General features: G+C 43.6%; 1 protein-coding gene across 1 annotated transcript; it reads right to left on the reverse strand.

The window, feature by feature from the left end:
• Positions 1-12937: 12937 nt before the first annotated feature.
• LOC122065590 lies at positions 12938-13968 on the reverse strand. Its single transcript, XM_042629410.1, has 3 exons — positions 13611-13968; positions 13464-13525; positions 12938-13324 (listed from the first exon to the last, which is right to left on the reverse strand). Exons 1-3 carry the CDS (start codon positions 13966-13968, stop codon positions 12938-12940), a joined length of 807 nt encoding a protein of 268 aa, XP_042485344.1.
• Between the last annotated feature and the right edge of the window lie 9554 nt (positions 13969-23522).

The following is a 23522-nucleotide window of genomic DNA, read 5'->3' on the forward strand; positions in this document are numbered from 1 at the left end:
TGGTGGTTGCCATCGAATGGACGACCTTCGGCTGGAGCCGAGGGTACACAACTGGTTGGTGGTTGCCATCGAATGGACCACCTTCGGCCAAGGCCCAGATTCATGCGATTGACAAACCCTTCGGCTGGAGCCGAGAGGGAAAACACTTGTAAAATATTGCCAGTGATTACAGGGTCGGCCTTCGTCTGACTTGCTAACAGGTCGACCCTCGGCCAAGTCTCGGGGCCATGCGCCTATGGACAACTAGGGTTTCGGCCCTTTGCAATTATTTATGAATCAAAGATCAAATGAACAAATGAAGAAAGATATTGCATTCATAAAAGCCCGAAGGCTAGTTACATATGAAGCCCGAAGGCAAAAGATTACACTAAAGCCCGAAGGCTAGTTACATATGAAGCCCGAAGGCGAAAGACTACAAAAAAGCCCGAAGGCTAGTTACATTGAGGCAAGGGGGTAGGCTGCGCTGAGAGCCGAGGCCACCTTAAGGAGCATCTGTCGGGTTCACGGCCTCGTCTTCGGCGGGGAGTGCCTCCTGGTCCGAACCCCCACGACCAGGGGTCGGAGGGACTTCCCTTTGCAGCTGGATCTCACCTTCCTCGCTGCCGCCTCCACCGTCGGCGTCGGCAACCTCGGTGGCCGATGGCACCGCCTCCACATCGTCGTCCTCAAAGACGAGGCCGCTGTCGGCAAAGGAAACCCCAGGGTAGTGCCCGAGGACCCAGTCTCGGACCTCGGTAGCACCCATGGTGTACCCTGGGGCGATGGCGTTCGTGATCTCCTCCTTGAAGGCCTCGGAGACTCGATACTTCTCGACCCCTCGGACTTCGGCTTCCAGAAGGCGTGCCCTCATTTGCGACTTCAACTCCGAGAGCTTCCGTTCGTACTCTCGGCGCTCGAGGGCCAGATCGCACTCCAGGTGCTCCACCTTCTCGAGGAGGGTGGAGCGTTCGTTGTCTAGGGAGACCTTCTCCCTCTCGCTGGCTTCGAGCTCCCGACTCATGGCCTCGGCTCGGAGGACCAGCTGACCCATCTGGTTCTGAGCCTGCACAAAGCACCGAAGATTAGAGTAAAAAATATATACATATATAGCACAAGTAGAAAAGAGGCAGGAAGACCGAAGGTTAAAGAGGACCGAGGCTTACCCCTGCCATGAAGATGCACGCCGAGGTGAGCAGCGCCGCCGTCCCTTGCTTCTGGGCTTCTGTGGCGTCTCGGGGGAGACTTCCCTTCGTCACCAACTCTCTGGCAACCCGTCCGACGGTCAGAGAGTCGTCTTCTTTAACCGACCACTCTGGGATGAACCCCACCTCGGCCCTCGACGACGGAACCTTCGGGCCTCGAGAGGCATTAGCGGACGGAGGGCCTTGAGCCAGACCGTCTCTGGGAGCGGCGAGGGCTTGGACAGCCTCGGCAGTCGACCCCTCCACCCTGGGCCTCTTTCTCGGGGTCTCAGAGGACGGGCCCGCCTTTTCTTTCCTTTTGGACTTCGGCTGCTGGGGGGCGTCACGGGCCTTGGCTTCCTTTATTTTTGCCTGTCTTGCGGCGGCGGCGGCCTTGGCCTCGGCTCTGGTAACTTGCACTGCAAGAAGACACAAGAGGTATTAGTACGAAGGACCGACACTCGAAGGAAGAAGACGAAGTCTAGCCTAACTCACCCGGGCTAAGCCCGAACTTGAAGAGGATGGCGTCGGACTTGAGGCAGTCGGCCTCGACTGGAGAACAGCCTTCCTGCCGCCTCGCCATCGCCAACGACTCCGCATCTGCCCCGAATAGGGCAGGGGCGGAGTTCACATCCCGAAGGTCCGGGATGTCCCAGACCGTGCCGAAGGGCACCCCCTCGGTCGACTTCACAAAGAAGTACTTATCTTTCCACCCGTGGATGGAACTCGGGTAACCCTTCAGGAGCCGAAGGTCCTTTCGGGGGCAAAAGTAGTACCAGCCCGTAAGTCCCTTACAGGCCTGAAGAAGGAAACAGTTTATGAAGAGCCGAAGGGAGAGAGGCCTCTTGTGCCGAACGAAGAAGATGACGAAGCTTAATGCTTGTCGCCACCCGTTCGGCGTTAGCTGGGTCGGGCTTACCCCATAGTGCCGAAACACTTTGGTGAAGAAGGGGTGGAGGGGCAGCCGAAGGCCTGCCTTGAAGGCCTCCTTGTACAGGCACAGCTCCTCGGGGTTCCGATAGCTGGCTCGGTCCGAGGGTTTGGGCAGACGGAGCTCGAAAGCATCCGAAATACCGAAGGAGGCCCTTAGCTCCTCCAGTTCTGGTTCGTCCATCGTAGAGACGATCTTAAGGGCCTCAACCTCTAGGGGCTCCTGTGTCTGGGCTCGGGCGTCGAGCACCCTCTCCCTGAACTCCTCACCGTTGGAGCCACCCTTGGACCCCGACGGTGTGGCCGCTGACGATGAGTCGCGGGAGGAGGGAGAGTCGGTGGAATCCGAGGACATCCCTCGGACTTCCCCAGGACTCCTATACCTACGTCTTGGTCTCGACCTCTCGCGGGACGATGGGCTGTAGCCCGACGAGGAAGACATCACTTACTTGTTGCTAAGCTAGGGAAGAAGTGGACGAGGCTAGAAGGGGGTCCGAGGCCGAAGGTGAGCTCTCCGAAGGGAAAAAAGAAAGGTTGCCCCACAAATGGCCCCCCACATTATATAGATGGAAGAATGGCGGTACGACTTCCGAGCATTAATGGCACCGCCACGTCAGGGTACGAAGCCTCGAGGTTTGCGCCCGAATGGACCAAGCAGGCCTAGCAGACGATCTCTCCTTCGGTTGGGAGTTCGGCCAAAGCCGAACGGACCTGACCGAAGGTCCCTCCTTCGGTTGGGAGTTCGGCCGAAGCCGAACGGACCTGACCGAAGGTCCCTCCTTTCGGTTGGGAGTTCGGCCAAAGCCGAACGGACCTGACCGAAGGTCCCTCCTTCGGTTGGGAGTTCGGCCAAAGCCGAACGGACCTGACCGAAGGTCCCTCCTTCGGTTGGGAGTTCGGCCAAAGCCGAACGGACCTGACCGAGGGTCCCTGCTTCGGTTGGGAGTTCGGCCAAAGCCGGACGGACCTGACCGAAGGTCCCTCCTTTCGGTTGGGAGTTCGGCCAAAGCCGAACGGACCTGACCGAAGGTCCCTCCTTCGGTTGGGAGTTCGGCCAAAGCCGAACGGACCTGACCGAAGGTCCCTCCTTTCGGTTGGGAGTTCGGCCAAAGCCGAACGTACCTGACCGAAGGTCCCTCCTTCGGTTGGGAGTTCGGCCAAAGCCGAACGGACCTGACCGAAGGTCCCTCCTTCGGTTGGGAGTTCGGCCAAAGCCGAACGTACCTGACCGAAGGTCCCTCCTTTCGGTTGGGAGTTCGGCCAAAGCCGAACGGACCTGACCGAAGGTCCCTCCTTCGGTTGGGAGTTCGGCCAAAGCCGAACGGACCTGACCGAAGGTCCCTCCTTTCGGTTGGGAGTTCGGCCAAAGCCGAACGGACCTGACCGAAGGTCCCTCCTTCGGTAGGGAGTTCGGCCAAAGCCGAAGGGACCTGACCCAGGGTCCCTCCTTCGGTTGGGAGTTTGGCCAAAGCCGAACGGACCTGACCGAGGGTCCTTCCTTCGATGGGGAGTTCGGATAAAGCTGAATGGACCTGACCGAAGGTCCCTCCTTCGGTTGGGAGTTCGGCCAAAGCCGAACGGACCTGACCGAGGGTCCCTCCTTCGGTTGGGAGTTCGGCCAAAGCCGAACGGACCTGACCGAGGGTCCCTCCTTCGGTTGGGAGTTCGGCCAAAGCCGAACGGACCTGACCGAGGGTCCCTCCTTCGGTTGGGAGTTCGGCCAAAGCCGAACGGACCTGACCGAGGGTCCCTCCTTCAGTTGGGAGTTTGGCCAAAGCCGAACGTACCTGACCGAGGGTCTCTCCTTTCGGTTGGGAGTTCGGCCAAAGCCGAACGGACCTGACCGAAGGTCCCTCTTTCGGTTGGGAGTTCGGCCAAAGCCGAACGGACCTGACCGACGGTCCCTCCTTTCGGTTGGGAGTTCGGCCGAAGCCGAACGGACCTGACCGAAGGTCCCTCCTTCGGTTGGGAGTTCGGCCAAAGCCGAACGGACCTGACCGAGGGTCCCTCCTTCGGTTGGGAGTTCGGCCAGAGCCGAACGGACCTGACCGAGGGTCCCTCCTTCGGTTGGGAGTTCGGCCAAAGCCGAACGGACCTGACCGAGGGTCCCTCCTTCGGTTGGGAGTTCGGCCAAAGCCGAACGGACCTGACCGAGGGTCCCTCCTTCGGTTGGGAGTTCGGCCAAAGCCGAACGGACCTGACCGAGGGTCCCTCCTTCGGTTGGGAGTTCGGCCAAAGCCGAACGGACCTGACCGAAGGTCCCTCCTTCGGTTGGGAGTTCAGGCAAAGCCGAACAGACCTGACCGAGGGTCTGTCCTTCGGTTGGGAGCTCGGCCAGAGACGAACGAAACTGGCCAAAGGCCCCTCCCTCGGCAGGGGGCTCGGTAGAGCCGAATGGTGCTGACCGATCGGCAGGGGGCTCAGCAAAGTCTATCCGAAGCGGTCAAAGGTCCCTCTCGATCGACCCCAAACCTTGGACACTGGTAATGCCAAGGCCGAAGGAACAAGTCAACCAAAGAAGATGGTTACTCCCACAGGAAGAAGCTCCTAGTGGAAGTAAGGGGGCTCCTGATATAGCCAAAATAACCCCTCGGTGGGGGCCATGACACGTGTCGCCTCTGAGACACGTGTCCACCGCCAGACGAAGGTTCCAAGAGACCACTCGCACTCGAGCACGCGCAATCACCGAGGCACGCCCGCAGAATCACGCGGGATCACGTCGTCTGCATGAGGGGAATATTCCCCCCAGAAGGTTGGACGTATTCGAGTAGGGCTCTAAGAAGGCCGAAGGGGGAAAAACCCTAAGGCCAAAGAGCTATATAAGAAGGCACGGAAGAAAGGGGAAGGTAAGCTCTAACACCCTCACCATTACTCCCTTATTGAACTGTGCGGCCGACCCTGACTTGAGCGTCGGAGGACTAACCCCGGACAAAGTTCCGGGCCTCCGTCGTCTGTGTTTGTGTAGGTTGGACTAGCGGGGTTTTTGGCAGCAACAGTAACATTAAACAGTGATTTGGAATTCTTGAGTAAAAGCAGCCCCGGTAGGAAAATAAGACACCTCTGGTCGACAATGTTGAATCTAGAATGATTGACAGTTCACGAGGGCCTTTCGTTTGTTATAAAGAACGGATCCATCTCCATCCCTCGTCTCTATCTCACTTGAACAATCGCTGAGAAACAAAAACTTGGTGGTCCTCTTTAGACATGCATGTGTTGAGCTCAAGTGGGAACTTGGTGGTCCTCTTCAGACATGCCGGTCTTGGGCTTAAGTACTCTTGGCTCTCCCATGTGCTTCATTATACAAGATCAGACAAAATTTCTTATTATGCTTTTATCTCCATCTAACTCTAACTAACTGTATTTCTAGCAGGAGGATCTTTAACAGCTAGAAATTGCAATCAAAGTAGTTCGAAGGTGTATGTCATATTAAGAAACTTGTAATCATATAGCAATTCAAATTTCTATACAGTAAAAGGACTACTACATTCAAGAGCTTCAGATTTCACTCAATATATTACGGAATTTGTTTGCGCATGGCAACATAATAAATGGTTTACCTATTCTAGGAAACCATATATTACGCTACAAATAACAATTGCCTAGCGCAGTTGGTAAGTTGTGTTGTGCAAAAACCCCACACTTACCAAGAGGTCTTGAGTTTGGGCATCCTCGCTGTTATCTATTTCCCTTCTTTATCTTAAAAAAAAAAAAAATGAAAAAAAAATTGCGTTACCATATGTCTCAGTTTTCTAGTATTATTTTCATTGTAAACTCTCTATTGTTAACGTTTATAGTCTTATTATAAGAATAGCAATTGGAGATTCTGTGGTTCTTTCATCAGCTGGTGGTTGGGCCCCTTCTCGAGATTGATCCCTCTCTCCTTCTCAAGGGGTATTATTTTCCTTCTCTCACAATTGTTTTGGGGTACTTCTTTTCGACGAAAAACGGGGAAGGGGAAACATGATTATTTGAAGTCACTACATAGGGTTGAAGACCTAGAACCCTTTTGGAGAGCCCAATTTCTGTAAGTGATTGAAATCGAATTGACTTTATAATGGTCTTTGATAGAGTTATGAGTTCCTGTCTGGTTATGGGGGTTGAAAGGTGTTAGACACCCACCTAGCCCGCAAAACTTGGTCATTCTACCATATGCTTAGATTTCGAATATTCTCCCCACAATTTTAAAGAGTCCAAGACCCAAATGTATGACTACACTTGATTGACTACACTAACATACTTCATGTGAAAAGCATAATAAACAAGTACTAAAATATTATGCATACTAGGATTGAAGGGCTTACTTGAGTTAGGTCCTTGAGGAGGCCTCTTTGCTTCGAAAACAAAATTTTGTTGAGATCCCTTACTCAGGCTTGACCTCTTCTCTCTATCTTGGAGGAATCTGATTTTTGGGACTTGGACAGAATTTCTGAGATTTCTTGGATTTTCAAGATTCCTATAGAAATCCAAAACTTTCTAAGGATTACTCTAACCCTTCTTTTATTTCTCATGGTCCTAGAACTCACATCTATTGCTCCACACTGATTTAGGCATCGGAAAGTACACAGATCTTCGGAAAAAATTGTGCAAGAAATTATTTTTACCATCTTAGGAGCTGAAATTTTTTGTCATTCCCTTATGTTTGTCTTACGCTGGTTAAAATTTCCATACACTTATTTTTTGATTATTCTAGAAAATAAACTTTCACCTCTTATTTTCCGCTAGAACTTAAAGTCATCTACCACTGTGTCTCTCCCTCGCCTTTCTTTGCATCTCCCTCTTCTTTTGTTGGGAACGAGCAGGGATCGTCCTACTGATAGTGTTGGCCATTCAAAATTTTAAATAAGAGAGGGCGGATTAGATTAACTTAAGCCTCGAGTATCATAAGATCTCCATGCGATCTTAGACCTTTCACGAGGGTAGAAACTTTATCATGTCTTTGTTGGCCACCACCGCAATATACGAACTACATGCCACATCAAAATCCAATGCCGAGACAACGACAATGTACAGCTTACCAGAGATGCAGGGGGGTGTAGTAGGAACTCCACCCTTGCATGGAAGAAGCGATCGAGGAGAAGGTGACTGAATTGAAGATCGATCCCCTTCAAAAATAGTTAAGATGTGTCCATTACTATAAATTAATTCCTTCGGTTTACATTTATGCTCTGTGTATATCATCATCACTCTCCTCTTCTATAATATTAACTAATACGGTCAGTCTACATGTTTTTTATATTTCTATCAGTTCGATAATAAGTAGTAATGGGGCTTCATTCATCGGCTGGCTCCATTTAAGGTAAATTGAAAATGTTTCATTCCAAACTCCAACCCTCCGCAATTAGTGCGTCACTCTTTTCATATGATTGTCGCACTATATGTGTTATCAACAATGAAGATTCTAAGACATAAGTGTAAAAATATGCATGTTATGTGTATATTGAATTAGATCACTTGAGAATTTTGTATCGATATTGTGTCTTAATTGAATTTTGAGCAAGTATCTATTGGGTTGCGCCACTTGTTTAGGAAAAAAAAATGGTTAATGTTTGGCACTGCAATAGTTTCCCAACTATTCTTTATCAAGATGGGTGACATTAAACAATGATTTGGAATTCTTGTGAAATAGCAGCCCTGGTAGGCAAATAAAACACCTTTGGGTGAGAATGCTGAATCTTCGAACCAATTATTAAAAATTATCATAAAGCTAGAAATTATTGAATTAGGAATGGGGCGTCCACAATGCCAATGTAACTTGAACAGATCTCTCCATTGATTCACAGGTCACAAGGGCCTTTCGTTTGTTATCAAGAAGAAAGGATCCATCTCCATCTCCATTTCTCTCTCTCTAACAATCGTTAAGAAACAAAAACTTGGTGGTCCTGTTTAGACATGCCAGTCTTGGGCTCAATTGGGAACATGGTGGTCCACTTTAGATATGCCGGTCTTGGGCTCAAGTGCTCTCGGCTCTCCCATGTGTACCTTTTCCAAGATCAAACAAAATTTCTTTTACGCTTTTATCTCCGTCTCAGTCTAACCAACTGGATTTTCAGCAGGACCTTTAACAGCTAGAGATTGCAATAAAAGTTGTTTCACAGAGAAAGAACGATAGAAGTAGAAGAAATGAATATGTTAAAATGAAAACTGAATTTAATTTAAAGTTGTATATCAAATTAAGTTGTAATCATATATGTAATTCAAATTGCTATACAGTAAAAGAGCTACCATATTCAAGAGCTCCAGATTCCACTCAATATATTGCAGAATTTGTTTGTTCACAGCAACACAATAAACGGTTTACTTATTCTAGGATACCATATATTGCATTATAAACAACAATTATCTAGCGAAGTTGGTGAGTTTTGGTGTGCAAAAAGCCCATGCTCACCAAGAGGTCTTGAGTTTGAGCCTCTTCGGTGTTACATACTTCCCCTGTCTATCTTAAAAAAAAATATATATATATATATATATATTGCTTTACCATATTTCTCAGTTTTCTAATATTATGTTCATTGTAAACTTTCTATTGTAAATGTCTATAGTCTTATTTTAAGAATAGCAACCAGACATCTTGTGGTTCTTTCATCAACCAGGGTTGGGCCACCTCTCTCCTTCTCAAAGGGTATTATTTTCCTTTCCTCACCGCTGTTTTGGGGCACTTGTTCTTTAGGATAATAAAGGGGAAAGGAAAAACATGATTATTTGAAGTACATAGGATTGAGGGCCTAGAAGATCGAACTCAAATTGACATTATAATGGTCTTTTACAGAATTATGGGTTCATCTCAAGTTATGGGGGTTGGAAGGTTTTAGAAACCCACCTCACCCAAAAAAGTGGTCTTTCTATCAGATGCTTAGGGTCAGCAGGTGTTAGAAAACCACCTCACCCCAAAAAGCCGATCTTTCTATCAAATGCTTAGATTTCAAATATTCTCCCCACAATTTTAAAGAGTCCAAGACCCAAATGTATGACCACACTTGATTGACTACACTAACATACTTCATGTGAAAAGCATAATAAACAAGTATTAAATATTATAGTCTAGCACATGGCATCAATGAATTCTACATTAAGCGTACTGGGATTGAAAGGCTTACTTGAGTTACATCCTTGATGACAGCTGGAAAGGGGGAGGCCTTTCCGCTCCGAACACAAACTTTTGTTGTTTTCCCCGACCTAGGCTTGACCTCCTCTCTCTTTCTTCGAGAAATCTAATTGACAAAATTTATGGTATTTCTTGGATTTTCGAGATTGCTATGGAAACCCGAGACTTTCTAGGGTTACGATGGAATTTTTGTGATAATTCGGAGCTTCCTCGGTTTTTGGGATTCAGGCTTACGTCTTCTCTCTTACTTGGAGGAATCAAATTTTCGGGACTTCAACAGAATTTTTGGGATTTCTTGGATTTTCGAGATTTCTGTGGAAATCCGAGACTTTCTAGGGTTTCGATGAAATTTTTGTGAAAATTCAGAGCTTCCTTGGTTTTTGGGATTTTTGGTCTTTATGTAATTCTTGCAAAAATTCAGGACTTTTTGTCGTTTTCCAGGGGTTCCCACAAAAATTTGAAGCCTCCTAGGAGTTTTGGGTGTTTCTGTAATTATTGCAAAAATTTGGACTTCTTGGTGTTTTCCAGATTTTTCTAGGGAAAAACTAGTCTTTCTGGGGTTTTGGGGATTTTCGGGATATTCTAAATTTCGATGGACATTTAGGATATCTACGGAATTTCGGTATTGAAATTAGCTTTGGGATTTCAGAACTCAGAAACATGGAAGTTCTTAGAGCTTTCTTTGGATTTTGGATATGAAAATTTGAAGAAAAACAAGTCCTATATGTAAGGATTAGGCCAAGGGCACTTCAATAATTTCGTAACAAAAATCTCACAAAATATCAAAAAATTATTAGGTGGCACACCACATGTGAGGGTTAGGTGATTCTCTTAGGTCAAGTTAGGTTAATTTGATCAATTTTGGCTGGTTTTGACTTATGAGAGCCCCTGTGGTTCATTCGAGAGTCAAAATTTTACATGTCATATATTGATGGAATCCTTTTTTCGAGTACTATCCAATAACGTAGGAATCGATCTCATTATTGGTTCGGAAGTTCATGGAAAATGTGAAGCAAGAAAAAAATTGTAGTATTCTGGCAGGGGGACCAAGACTGCTTTTGTGCCCCTTTCACACCATTGCCTAATACTCGGTTTGAATTCTCAATTTTTCTCATGCTAATACTGGTCCTATGTCCACTCCTATAGTCCGCTTGACTATAAATTTTCTCCACCATTTGATTCTTTTCCTAAGCAAGAATCAAGCCCTTACTCCAATCAATCTCAATCCTTTGGATTGAGACCTAAACTTACCACAATTTTTTTTCAACACAACCATAATCCTTTGGGTTGTGCATCTAGACCTACCCAGACCAAGGATTCATCAAACACAACCATAGTTCTTTGGGTTGTGCACTCAGGTCCTCAACTAAGGATTTTACGCAGTACACGGGCCAATGATTTTGACCAAGGCACGCTACTATTTTTTTTTCTAGAAAATCATTTGTATTAAAAAATATAAGAAGAAAAAAATATAGTTACAGAAGGGATAAAAGACACCAAATAGGAACACAAACAGATCACGAGAAGAGCGGAGATGAACTTAATCCACCTTCGGCATTGCCATCAGCAGAATAAGTCATCGAGCCAACTCTCCTCCACAAAAAAAGAAATTAGAGCTCAAGACTATTGTAGTCTATATCTTGGATGACCTGAGGCATCCATGTCCAAGTCCAACTTGACCAAGGCCGGCCAGGAGCTCAAAGGCAATGAAATTTCAAAACGAGCAGTAGACTTTGACAAGAAATCAACGACTGAATTAGCTTCTCAGAAGCAGTGAGTGATCTTCCACTCCACCCCTTCAAGAAAAGACATGCAATTAATCCACATTTGCCACACTTTCCAAGGGATTTTCTTTTTCAGCAAAAGAAGAACCACCACAACCGAATCACACTCAATCCATAGTCATTGTACCCCTAATCGTTTAGCATTCTCAATTCCTGCAATTATTGCTAGGAATTCAGTTTCAAAATTAGAACAAATACCGAGAAACTCTCTGTAGTTGGAAACCATGTCCTTCTTCTCATTTTGAAAAATACCACCGCCACCTACTTTTCCAGGATTTCTCAGAGAACAGCCATCTATTTTTAATTTCAACCAGCCTATCGCCGGAGGACACCAAAAAATTTTGATAAATTCTCTTTGCCGACGCTGCACCCTTGGAAACCCCAACCTTCTTGCACACACCAAACCTTCAATTGAAACAGCCACACCTAAATGGGCCAAGGTCTGAGAACGAATCTCTTTTTTTATCCTTGCAAAGCAAAAGTGCTCAGAGGAGCAGACACCTTCATATTGCCTATAATTCCTCTCCATCCAAATGAAAAAAGGAATCAACACAAAACCCTTAGTCCACACCACTTTCAAGGTCACTGATTAGCTTGGAGTATCTACCAAGAAATCAAATGAGCATCCCCTGCAAAGTTTGGCCACAACATACCAAAGCATTGACAAAACAAACTCCACACCGAGTTGGAAAAACTACACTCATAAAATAAATGGTTTTAAGACTCCTCCGCCTTACCACATAGATCACATTTGGAAGACAATGGGATCCCCCTCCTTTTCACATTCTCATCTAAAGCCAACTTATTTCTTATCAATCTCCATCTGAAAACAACTTGACAAGGTTGAATAGATGACTGCAACACCAAAGATGACCAACCCACCTTAGGCGACCTCCCAGGCTGATTTTATTGTAAAAACTCTGCCGAGGGTGGACGCCAATTACACACATCCTCCATACCTGAAATATGGATAGACTTTACTTGCTCAAGAATTTCAACCATGAAGCCAGACGTCACATGAGGGAAATTCCATCTAGAATTATGAATAAAGTCTAAGACTTTGGCCTTTAAGTTCACAAAAAGACCACCATCAGAAATTAACTTTTTTTCAATGGAATTTTGATCCAGCCACCTATCCTTCCAAAAGTCAATTTTGTGACCATTGCCTATTGTCCATTGCTTGTTTGAAGTCACAAAATTCTAAACTTTCTTGATCCCTAGCCAAATAGAGGAGGAAATATGTCTAGATTTAAGAGATCCATCAGCTTTGAGAAATTGAGCTCAAGAACTTACTCATGGAAGACTCACCATGCTTTATCTGCCAAGCCAATTTTGCTAAGTAAGAAAAATTAACATCTTGCAACCTACGAATTCCCAACCCCCCTTCTTGTTTTGGTTTACAAACATCATCCCACTTCACCACAATTTTCTTTGTCACCTACATATCACTAGACCAGATGAAATTGCGCATTCATCTTTCCACCAATTTAATTGAATTTTCTGGCTACCAGTAAACAGTAAAATTGAGGATAGGGATACTAGAGATTATTGATCGCACCAACTCCACTCTTACAGCCATTGAGAGCAATTTACCCTTTTAACCAGCTATTTTTCTTTTTATATTATCCAACAGAGATAACACATGAGCTCCTCTCACTCTCCCCTTAAAAATTTCCATGCCCAGATACTTCGTCGGAAGCCTCGCAGATTGAATGCCTTAGAAGGAAGAGATAAAGTGTTTTCTGTGGACACCTTCCCCAAAAACAGGCTGCTTTTTTCTAGATTAAATTTTTTCCCAGAGAAGGCTTGATATTTATCTAAAAAAACTTGGAGATTCTTCACATACTTCGTAGATGCATTCATAAAAATAAATATATCATCTGCAAAAAATAAATTGGAAAGAATGGACACACCTCGAGGCCCAGGGAGAGACTTCAGCTTTCCATCCCTAAACATCAACTTCAGCCTTTGCAAAGAACCTCCTCTGCCAAAATGAATAGAATGGGCGAAGTAGGATCCCCTTGTCTCAGACCTCTGCTAACTAGAAAAAAGCCCACTGGACCTCCATTCACTAACACAGATAACCTGGAAGAGTTTAACAGAAGCTGAATCCAAGAAATCCATTTGGCTGAAAACCCAAACTTCTCCAAAGTGGCAAAAAGAAAATTCCATGACAAGGAATCATAAGCCTTCTGGACGTCTAATTTCAAACCCATACCACCACCCCTCACAGTCGAGTGCATTAAGTCTGCCAATTCAGAGGCCAAACTTATGTTAGCAGATATGATCTTACCCTTCTGGAATGCACCCCGCTCCTCAGAGACAAGTCTCGACAGAAAAGACATAAGCTTGGAGGACATAATTTTTGTTAGGACTTTACAAAAGAAATTGCCCATGCATATAGGCCTAAACTTGTCCAGCGAGGAGGCACCCTCAATTTTTGGAATTAAGGAAATAAAACAGTTATTTATTCCTTTGGGCAGATACCGCATCAAAAAGAAATAAACAACGCCTTACAGAAACCCCTCTCCACAATCTCCTAGCACTTCCTGAAAAATTTCCTTAGAAACCCATCAGGACTAGAAAAACTATTAGGATCCAGATCCCACACTGCCTACTTTATTTCTTCTCTACCAGGAACAACTTCTAGACAAGCCACCTCTTCATTTGACAAAACACTGGGAATGCAATCCAAAAGCTCATGATGCACTGTGATACTAGATGGCTCATGGAATTTCTCAAAATAAGAGGCAATATACTCAGTTATTCCCCTTTGATCCACTGCCCAAGACCCATACTCCCTTTTTAAAGTAGAAATTTGATTTCTAGCCCACCTCAACTTCACAGTAAGGTGGAAAAGCTTTGAATTGCAGTCCCCATTTTTCACCCATCTCAACTTCGGCTTTTCTAACCATAATGCCTCTTGCCTGCGATTTGCAAGCAGTAAGGTAGTTTTTACATCAGCCTCTTTATTTAAAAGATCATCAGACATCACTGATTCTTCAATTGAATCCTAGGTCCTATTTAGTTCCATCATAGCCTTTTCCACCTCCATACTTAGATTTGGAAAGGACTCATGCCCAAACCTTTAAAGTCCCCTTTACAATCTTCAGCTTCTCAGCTAGAATATATATCAGATCACCCCTTAGCTGCACCTTCCATGCCTCCTCAACCACTGGGATAAACCTTTCATTTTCCATCCAAAATCCACGAAAACGGAATGAAATGTTTTTTAATTTAGGGATAATATTAGAAATCACTAACAATGGAGCATAATCTGATACCGAACTCAAAATATTTCTGAAAAACCTATCCATTTTTCATTACAAAAACTCCGATCCAACACGGCTACAACATGGCCCCTCCTCCCATTATTAGTCTAGATGAATTTTTCCCAGTAAAAGAAACCGAAAATAGCATACAAGCATCAATCATTGCCTGAAACTTAGCTGCAGACCTGAGATTGAAATTACCAGGACCCCTTTTTTCACTAGAAAGCAATGTAGCATTAAAATCACCAATTACAGACCATGGCATCGTAGATGATACCTGCGACTCCAATTCTAGCCATAATTGACAATGTACCACTTTAAAGTAGCTCACATACACAAAAGATAATCCTACCTTGCTTCCAAGCCAGTCACATATAATGGAAATATATTGTTCCGATATTGCTGTAACTACTAGATGGGACATACCACACTTCCATAAAATCCATAATTTCAAAACTTTATTCTACCTACTATTGTGAATAAAATCTATAGCATATCCCAACTTATTAAAGAACAGAGCTAGAAATCTACTTACTTGAACCATAGGCTCGGCCAAGCATAAGATCTCCGGATTATGCTCCTTCACAAGCACTTGTAAGGCCTTTTTACTAGTAGCTTTCCTCATTCCACAGATATTAAAAAAAAAAGACCCACATGGATCACTAATTTGCAGAGGAACGATTGTCAGGCGTCTTAGCCTGACCACCACCCTTCCTCTTTTGCTTTCTAGCCACAGCCTTCCTGCCATTTTCCTTCTCCCTCAACACTGCTTCCCAATCCACTGCACTTAACTCTGAATGCACAATTGAGACAACCCCCCTTGAGCACTTTGATACAAGAATAGAGGAGACTATGTGCTCCACGCGAGTCCCCACCAAAGCTGGAGGCTGCCGCCCCACTTGGTTAGCACCACCACGACCACGCCTAGCCACCGTAGCCACTCTTCTTGATGTAGCCTCGTGGGAAGCTATGGATCGGGAGAATCGAACGACTCACGTACCACACTAGTACAAGGCGTGTAGGATTTTCAAGTTTGGGTAGTCACAGGAAAATGACTGTATCTCTCTCAATATAGGTCGGAATGATGTGATTCCAGAGCCTATGGAACAAGGACTCATAGCTCTACAATTTTTGTGGAAACTTTTTCTCAAAAAATTTTTTTAGGACACCCGAAATCTCTCATGAAGTCGATGCTCGAATCTAGAAATTGAAAGTAAGGAAGGGTATAGCTCTTCTAGGCTATGGAATGACTCTTCAAGGTCACAAGGATGAGAAACTCTTCAAGGTTTCTAAATGACTCAACAATAGAGCAAATCTTTACTAAACTTCTTTATGTCCCAATAGGTTACATTGTCTTATAATTTATAGGAAAATAAAATAGCCAAAGTCACATTGGTTGTGTGACATATTACAATGTAAAAGGGAGAAGATATTGACTCTAAAACTAGCTTGATTCATATTTCCACATCTTAGTTCCATTTGTCTTTAAGGTTAGGTTGGATGTTGAAAACTCACCTTACCTTGGTTGCCTTTGTCTTCAAGGTTATTAATGCTCAAAGTTCAAAAGAAGGGGCATTCAAAGTAAGGTGTTTTCAAATTGTACGTGCTATGGTTGAATTTAAGACAAGTGAGAAGAAAATGTAGTGTGAATTTATATCCACCTAATGCCATCTTAGAGTCAAGCCTTCTAGAATGCTGACTTGACTCTTTTGGAATGATATGGAGGTGACTAAGGTGTGCTTGTTAAAGTGGCATATGGGCTGAATTTATTGCTAGTTTGGTAGGATAACATGGGCTTGGATTGCTGGTGTGACCCAAGTCCAGTTTTAATATTATGCGCCTTGAGCCTTACTGACCTCCTAAGCATTTTGGGGTGTGAGGCTTGGGCCTCCATATTTTCAACTAGGTCTGAGGCTGTATCATTCCCCTTGAGTCCAAAAGAATTTACCCTCGAATTCAAATCTCCATCATCGGACGAATCTCCAATATATGGTGTCAGATGCTTCACATTAAAAATGTTGGATGTCTTAATGTGGGATGGAAGCTTCAAACGATACACATTAGGACCAATGCGTTCAAGTATTTCAAGAGGGCCCATCTTTCGGTCACTCAGCTTGTTGTATGTGCCAACGGGGTGTCACTCTGGTGGTAATAAAGCCTAAATATAGTCCCCTGGTTCAAAAATAACCTCACACCGCTTCTTGTCAACAGTTTTCTTGTAATTGTTGGCACTTGTTTACAAACGGTCATACACATCTTCATGTACCAGTTTCAGTTGTGTGATCAATTCATCAGCCTGAATATTAGGCTTCCCAAGGAAGGGAATAGGTGCAAGATCCAGTGCCGTTGTCAGTTGTTTCCCATATACATTCATGAATGGACTATAACCGTTGAACGATTGATTGGACTATTAAATGCAAAATCTCCCATAGGTAAACGCGTCTCTCAAGAACATGGGTTGTCATCAATCAAAGCTTGGAGTAAGTTACCCAATGATCGACTAACGACCTCGGTCTGTCCGTCTGTTTGAGGATGAAACACGGTGTTATATTGTAGTGTAGTACCAATTCCTCACCAAAGATGTCTCCAAAAATGACCAAGAAACTTAGAGTCCCGATCAGATGTGATCATCTTAGGGACCCCATGCAATTTGAACACTTCTCGAAAGAATAATTCAGCAATGCATGATGCATCCATCGTCTTCCGACAAGGGATCAAATGGGCCATTTTAGAGAATCGGTCAACAACGAAAAACATAGAATCCATGCCTCTCTGAGTACGTGGAAGTTCAAAGACAAAATCCATAGATATGTCTTCCCAAGGTGCTGCCAGAATGGTTAATGGCAAGTAAAGTCGAACATTAGTTGCTTGTCCTTTGGATGTTTGGAATGTGGGGCAACGCATCACAAAACGGTGCACATCCCATTTTCAATGTGGCCAAAAGTAACGGGCAACCACTAACTGAAGTGTCTTATCATGTCCGAAGTGACCTTCATTGTGGAGCTCAAAGATAATTTTCATCTGAAGGGAACAATCTGGCACACACAAATGATTTCCTTTGAATAGAAATCAATCACAAAGTATGTAATCGGAAGTCCTCTTTTCACACACATCATCCATAATACGAGTGAAAAATTCGTCTTCATCATACAGCTTTCGAAACGACTCAAAACTAATCACTATAGTGCATATGGTATAGAGTAGAGTACGTTTTCGACTAAGGGCATCTGTAACCTGATTTTGTATTCCAGATTTATACTTGATTACGAATATGAACTCTTGCAAATATTCTACCCATTTTGCATGTCGCGAGTTGAGTTTCTGTTGACTTGAAATATACTTTAACGCCTCATGGTCAGTATACAAAATAAACTCACGATGGATGAGGTATTGTCGCCAATACTCAAGGGTACGATATAGAGCGTAAAACTCTAAGTTGTAGGTGGTATAACGTTGCTTGGCACTTGAAAGTTTCTCGCTGAAATATGCAACAGGACGTCTAGCTTGACTTAGGACTGCTCCAATACCTGATCCTGAGGCATCGCAATGCACTTCAAACAAGAGATCAAAGTTGGATAGCGCAAGTACAGGGGTTATACTTAATTTCTCCTTGAGTTGTTCAAAGCTCCGTTGGGCTGCTTCGGTCCACTTAAATATACCCTTTTTCATGCATGCAGTGAGCGGTGCGGCTACTGTGCTGAATTGTGATATAAATCACCTATAAAAAGAGGCTAATCCATGAAAGCAACGAACTCCATGGATGTTTGTAGGGATTTTCCAGGTTTGAATAACCTTGATCTTTGCATCGTCTACTGAAATGCCATCACCAGTCACATTGAATCCTAGGAATAGGATTTGAGTCTTCATAAAGTAGCATTTGTCAGGTGCTACAAATAGATACTCTTGGCATAACACAAATAAAACATTCGAAGATGTTGCAGGTGCTCGTCAGTAGTTTTGCTAAAAATCAAGATATCATCAAAATACATAACAACACACTTGCAAAGAAAAGGTCGCAAAACCTGTGTCATGAAACGTATGAAATTAGAGGGTTCATTGGATAATCCAAATGGCATAACCAACCACTCTAAAAGTCCATCACGAGTCTTAAAAGCTGTCTTCCACTCATCTCCAGGCTTGATTCTAATTTGATGGTAGCCACTTTTCAAATCTAGCTTTGAGAAGATAGCAGCACCTGAAAGCTGGTCTAATAAATCATCGAGCCTTGGAATAGGAAAGCGATACTTGATTGTGATTTTATTTATCTCTCTACTATCAATGCACATCCTCCATGTGCCATTTTTCTTTGGTACAAGTAATGCAAGTACAGCACAAGGACTTAGGCTTTCTCGAATGATGCCCTTATCCATCAACTCTGCTACTTGTTTGTGCAATTCTTCATGTTCAGTGGGGCTCATACTGTAATGGGTCAGATTTGGTAATGAAGCTTCGGGTACCAAATCAATATGATGTTCAATGTCCCTTAGGGGAGGAAGACCTTGTGGAAGGTCAGAGCGGAATACATCACTAAATTCGTCCAATAATGGCTTCACTTTATCAGGTATTTCAGGCTTAACATGTTTGTTGTTCGCTTTGTTAAGAAAGACTTAAACAACATCCACTTCACCCATGCCACAACGAAAATCCCTCAATGTAAGAAAATTAGGAGAGGAATTTTCTGATATAGGAATTTTAATAGGCTCTCTTGAGGGTGCCAAAATAATTTTCCTTCCTTCGTACAAAAATGAGCACATATTCTTGTACCCATCATCTATGGTCTTTCTATCAAACTGCCAAGGTCGGCCAAGAATAATATGACTTGCATCCATGGGTAACACATCACACCATATCTTATCAAAATATAAGGCAATTGATAAGCTTAACAAACAATGTTTTGAAACAATTACCTCGATGCCCTGCTTAAGCCATGTCATCTTGTATGGATTGGGATGTTCTTTCAACTCCAATTTTAGCTTGTGCATGACATCTTCAGAAATCACATTCTCATAACAACCAGAGTCAATTATTTTAACATACCTTCCCAGAAATAGTGCAGGCCGAATGGAAGATATTGTTATGCAACCATCCTCTCTAAAAATAGCTTGATTCATATTTCCACATCTTAGTCTCATTTGTCTTCAAGGTTAGGTTGGATGTTGAAAACTCACCTTGCCTTGGTTGCCTTTGTCTTCAAGATTATTAATGCTCGAATTTCAAAAGAAAGGGCACTCAAAGTAGGGTGTTTTCAAATTATGGGTGCTATGGTTGAATTCAAGACAAGTGATAAAAAAATATAGTGTGAACTTGTATCCACCTAATGACATCTTAGAGTCAAGCCTTCTAGAATGTTGACTTGGCTCCTTTAGAGTGATATAGAGGTGACTAAGGAGTGCTTGTTGAGGTGGCATGTGGGTTGAATTTATTACTAGCTTGGTGGGCTAACATGGGCTTGGACTTCTGGTGTGACCCAATTCTAGTTTTAATATTGTGGGCCTTGAGCCTTACTGACCTCCTAAGCATTTTGGGGTGTGAGGCTTGGATCTCCATATTTTCAACTAGGTCTGAGGCTGTATTAGAAAACCTATCGTAACATCAATAACTCTCCATGATCAGATTGTAAAATCAGCTTCATTGCTATCATATTCATCAAATTTAGTTTCACCAAGAGGTAAGCTCAACAAGCTCTTCATTTTTAGGTTCATCCATTTCATTTTTCAACAGTATACCCTTTCCTGTTGAATGAGGCTTTGCATTCTTACAACTGTTTAAACAATGACCTACTTCTCCATAAGTATCACAACGAATTCCAACATTGTGGTTTTGATTAATATTGGTGTTTTGGCTAGGCCGAACATTAGCAATTCTTGGTGGAAAGGTGCTGGTGTCATTACCTTTGCTGGAACTTTTAATTGTATGCACGGGTCGGTTGGTAGTTCAAACAGATTACCTCTTGAAACGTGAACGTTCCACCTTAAGTGTTCGTTGGTGTGCATCTCCAAGATCCCAGATATCTAAGATATCCAAAGCATCTTGAATATATAATTGTAAACCTCCCAAGTACTTGGCAATGAGTTGTTCACTGGAGTCTCTAATGTTGTTTCAAACAATCAACTCATTAAATTCATCGGTGTACTGATCTACAGTACATGTGCGTTGCCTCAAGTTCTGAAACCTCTAATAAAGGTCTCTCTGATAGCAACTGGACAAGAAATTCTTACGTAGCTTCTCCTCCATTTTTCTCCATTCTGTGATTGGTGGCTTGCTAGAATTTTGACGTAGTTGCTCCTCACATCTCCACCTCGCCGCTACGCTTCCTCTTAATTGTACGGCGATGATTCCAACTTTTTATTTTTCAAGTACATTAGGGTACTCAAACAATTCGTTGATCATGGTCAGCCAATCAGTGAAATCATCAGGTGATAGGGAACCTGAGAATTTAGGTATGTCGAGCTTAATGTTGCTATCCCATCCGGTGTAAACCGTTCGGGATTGGGGTGCTGTTGAGATCGCCTCCTTAATACGAAGCATAACTCTTAGATGAAGAACAGTACGCATCAGATGCCTCCTCCATAGGACTCGGCCATCTTGAATGCATACTATTGCTCTCCCAATTAAGATAAATAAGGAATAAACCCAAGGAAAAGGATAACTTTAATCCTTTTCTCTTTTGGTCCTAGAACTCACACCTGTTGATCCACACTGATTTTGGCATCAAAGACTACACGGATCTTCAGAATTATAAATAGATTTTATGTTTCTTTCTCTCTTGTTACTTGTGGGTTTCTTTTTCTCTGCAACACCATGTTTAATGAGAAAGAACGGTGAAACGAGCATGTAGTTGGTAACTTGTGAGAGGAGGGAAAGCAGTCCCAGAAGGTGAGAGGACGAAGAACTCGAGGTTGCTCGAAGACTAGAGACGTAAAGGAGAATATCAGATTTCTTCAAAGAATGGAACATGGGCAAAGGGGTGAAAATTGAGGGAGGAAATGTTGTTCAAAAGGAGGACGTTTGATTTTGGATTTTAGGGTTTTAACCCTTCATCGGGTGAGCACCTCACTGCTAGATCTCCTCACCATAGAGGATTTTATCTGATCTTAGCACATGTCCATATCACTTTCCCATCCCTTATCTAAACACTTGGGCATATCATACTCATCACCCATCCATCATCTTCTCCCCCACTTCACTTATCACTCTATATAAATTTTGGGAAAATTAGGAAGTGCTCTTTGCTCCAGGTGATAGACTATCAAGAGGTACTAGAACATGGGCATGTGAATGGTACTGGAGCTAAAGGCGCGTGAAGTAAGATGGGCTATCCTATCCTATCCAGACATAGCAAGGGAAGTAGAGAGCCAGGAAACTGAATAAATAAAGCAAAAAGCCCATCACCAAGAAGGACATTGTATGGTGGCATTCAGCATTCAGCACCCACTTGCTTTCTACAGTTCCTGGTCATTATTCATTCTAGCATACCACAACACCGTGTGGTTGAGCGCTTAGTTAGTGGATCCATGCTACCTCTTAGTGTACTGTACTCTACTCTCACATACATGGGGAAGTGGAACTAAGTTGTGAAAAGATGCATATTTGTACACTAGGAGGTAACGTTCTTTAACCCATAAACTTTACTATCCTCTCCTTATTTATGATTTAGTAGTCATAGTTTATGAAAATTGCAAACATCACCTAGCTGCACATCTAACTTTTCCTCTTGGGGGAAGGGACTAGGGGGATAATTCTATATTCATGTAAAGCGAGATAGTCCTATCATATCTCTTATCCCAATTCTTTTTAGAGAGCGGATCAAGTCCTCGTAAAAGAACCATTCTTGTACGGGTCTGATCTGCACAAATGGAATCTGCCACATGGATCAGCCTGTACAAGATAGTACAAGATATATATATATATATAGAGAGAGAGGGTTGGGCACGTTAGCGAGATACAAAGGAATTAGGAATGCTAGCAAGATTTTGACCGTAGGATTTGATTAATTAGACTTAAACCGTTGGATGGAGAGAAGATATACAAACTTTCAATCCACTATTGCTACACCTTTTCTCTCCCCTCTTCCCGCTACCCTTTGCACCTGACCAGTGACCGGTGATCGGTGATTGGTGACGATTGAAATGGTTGGATCTCCTTTCTGCCTCTCTTCCTCTCCCTGCCCTACCGTGGATCTTCCTCCCTACCCTCGGTTTCAAGTTTCAGGTTTTAGGTTTTAGGTCCCTTCTCCTTGTCTCGCTCGGCTCAGATCCGGCTTCATCTTCCTCACTCTCTCTTTTTTGCAACTCTTTGTTAAATTTTTTTTCCTTTTAGGAGGATGGAGGTAGGATTAGGAGTTGGGAGTTAGGTAGCAGAACTAGCCAATAGGTTGGTGATGGACAAAGCATTACTGCATAACTGTGTGAACTTGTTATTACTGTCTCTAAGCAAAGAGGGATTGGTAGCATCAACTGAAAAACCTTCTTGGCACAGCAACACGTCATCCATGGCGGCTGAGAGGGATTTGTTGACATCACTGTCGCTTTTATTATCCAAAGATGCAACACTGTCAATCAGCTGATCAATTGCATCAATGTAGCTCTGTCTACAATCGAAGAGGCATTACAAAATGTTGGGGTCATCGATGGTGGTGCTGAGCAAATTGGTAATTTGACTTGATCTGTTGATGGCGGCGACCATTGTTTGCCAGATTGAGATCTAAGCCAAGCCCATGAGGTTTATCTTAGCGCTATTGGGGTCGGAGTGCAGGGAAGATATACAGAGGTTTTTAAACACTAAGTGGTCGCTCAGTTCTACAACTCTTCGATATTTTTTTTTTTTTTTTTTAAAGAAATCAATAGGAAAAAAATTACAAAATCCATTAAGCAGCTATCAACACAGTTAGAGTCCTTCTCTACCTCAAAAACCTCTCCTACAAAATAGGAGTCTCATTGGACAACAACACTAGAGATCGACTCCCATTCGAAGTCTCTCTCTTAGGATATCAGAGTCCTATTGTAACTGTCACATGTGATATCAGAGTCCTATTGTAACTGTCTCTTTTGTATTAGAGTTGGAGTACACTTCCACCTTCGAAGGTCTATATAAGATGTGTACCTCCAACTCATAAAATTGATGAATGAAGACTCATTTTAACATGGTATCAGCAGCCATACAAGCTCCATCGAGCTAACACCTTCCTCCCCACGCTCTTCTCTCTCTTCATTACCCACTCCCCAACCCACATTCCCTTCTCTTCTTTGCAAAAACAAAAAAAACATAAAAACCC

This window comes from Macadamia integrifolia, unplaced genomic scaffold (assembly GCF_013358625.1).
Source record: "Macadamia integrifolia cultivar HAES 741 unplaced genomic scaffold, SCU_Mint_v3 scaffold2055, whole genome shotgun sequence".
Lineage (NCBI taxonomy): Eukaryota > Viridiplantae > Streptophyta > Magnoliopsida > Proteales > Proteaceae > Macadamia > Macadamia integrifolia.

Bases quoted from the DNA above. Each gene is read 5' to 3' on its own strand.
- LOC122065590 (XM_042629410.1), bottom strand. From the start codon at position 13,968: ATGTCTGATGATCTTTTAAATAAAGAGGCTGATGTAAAAACTACCTTA. The intron at 13,526-13,610 runs GTAGAGAAGAAA...GAAATTTTTCAG, and splicing joins TTGTCTAGAAGTTGTTCCTG to GAAGTGCTAGGAGATTGTGG. The intron at 13,325-13,463 runs GTATCTGCCCAA...ATGTCCTCCAAG, and splicing joins GTTTATTTCTTTTTGATGCG to CTTATGTCTTTTCTGTCGAG.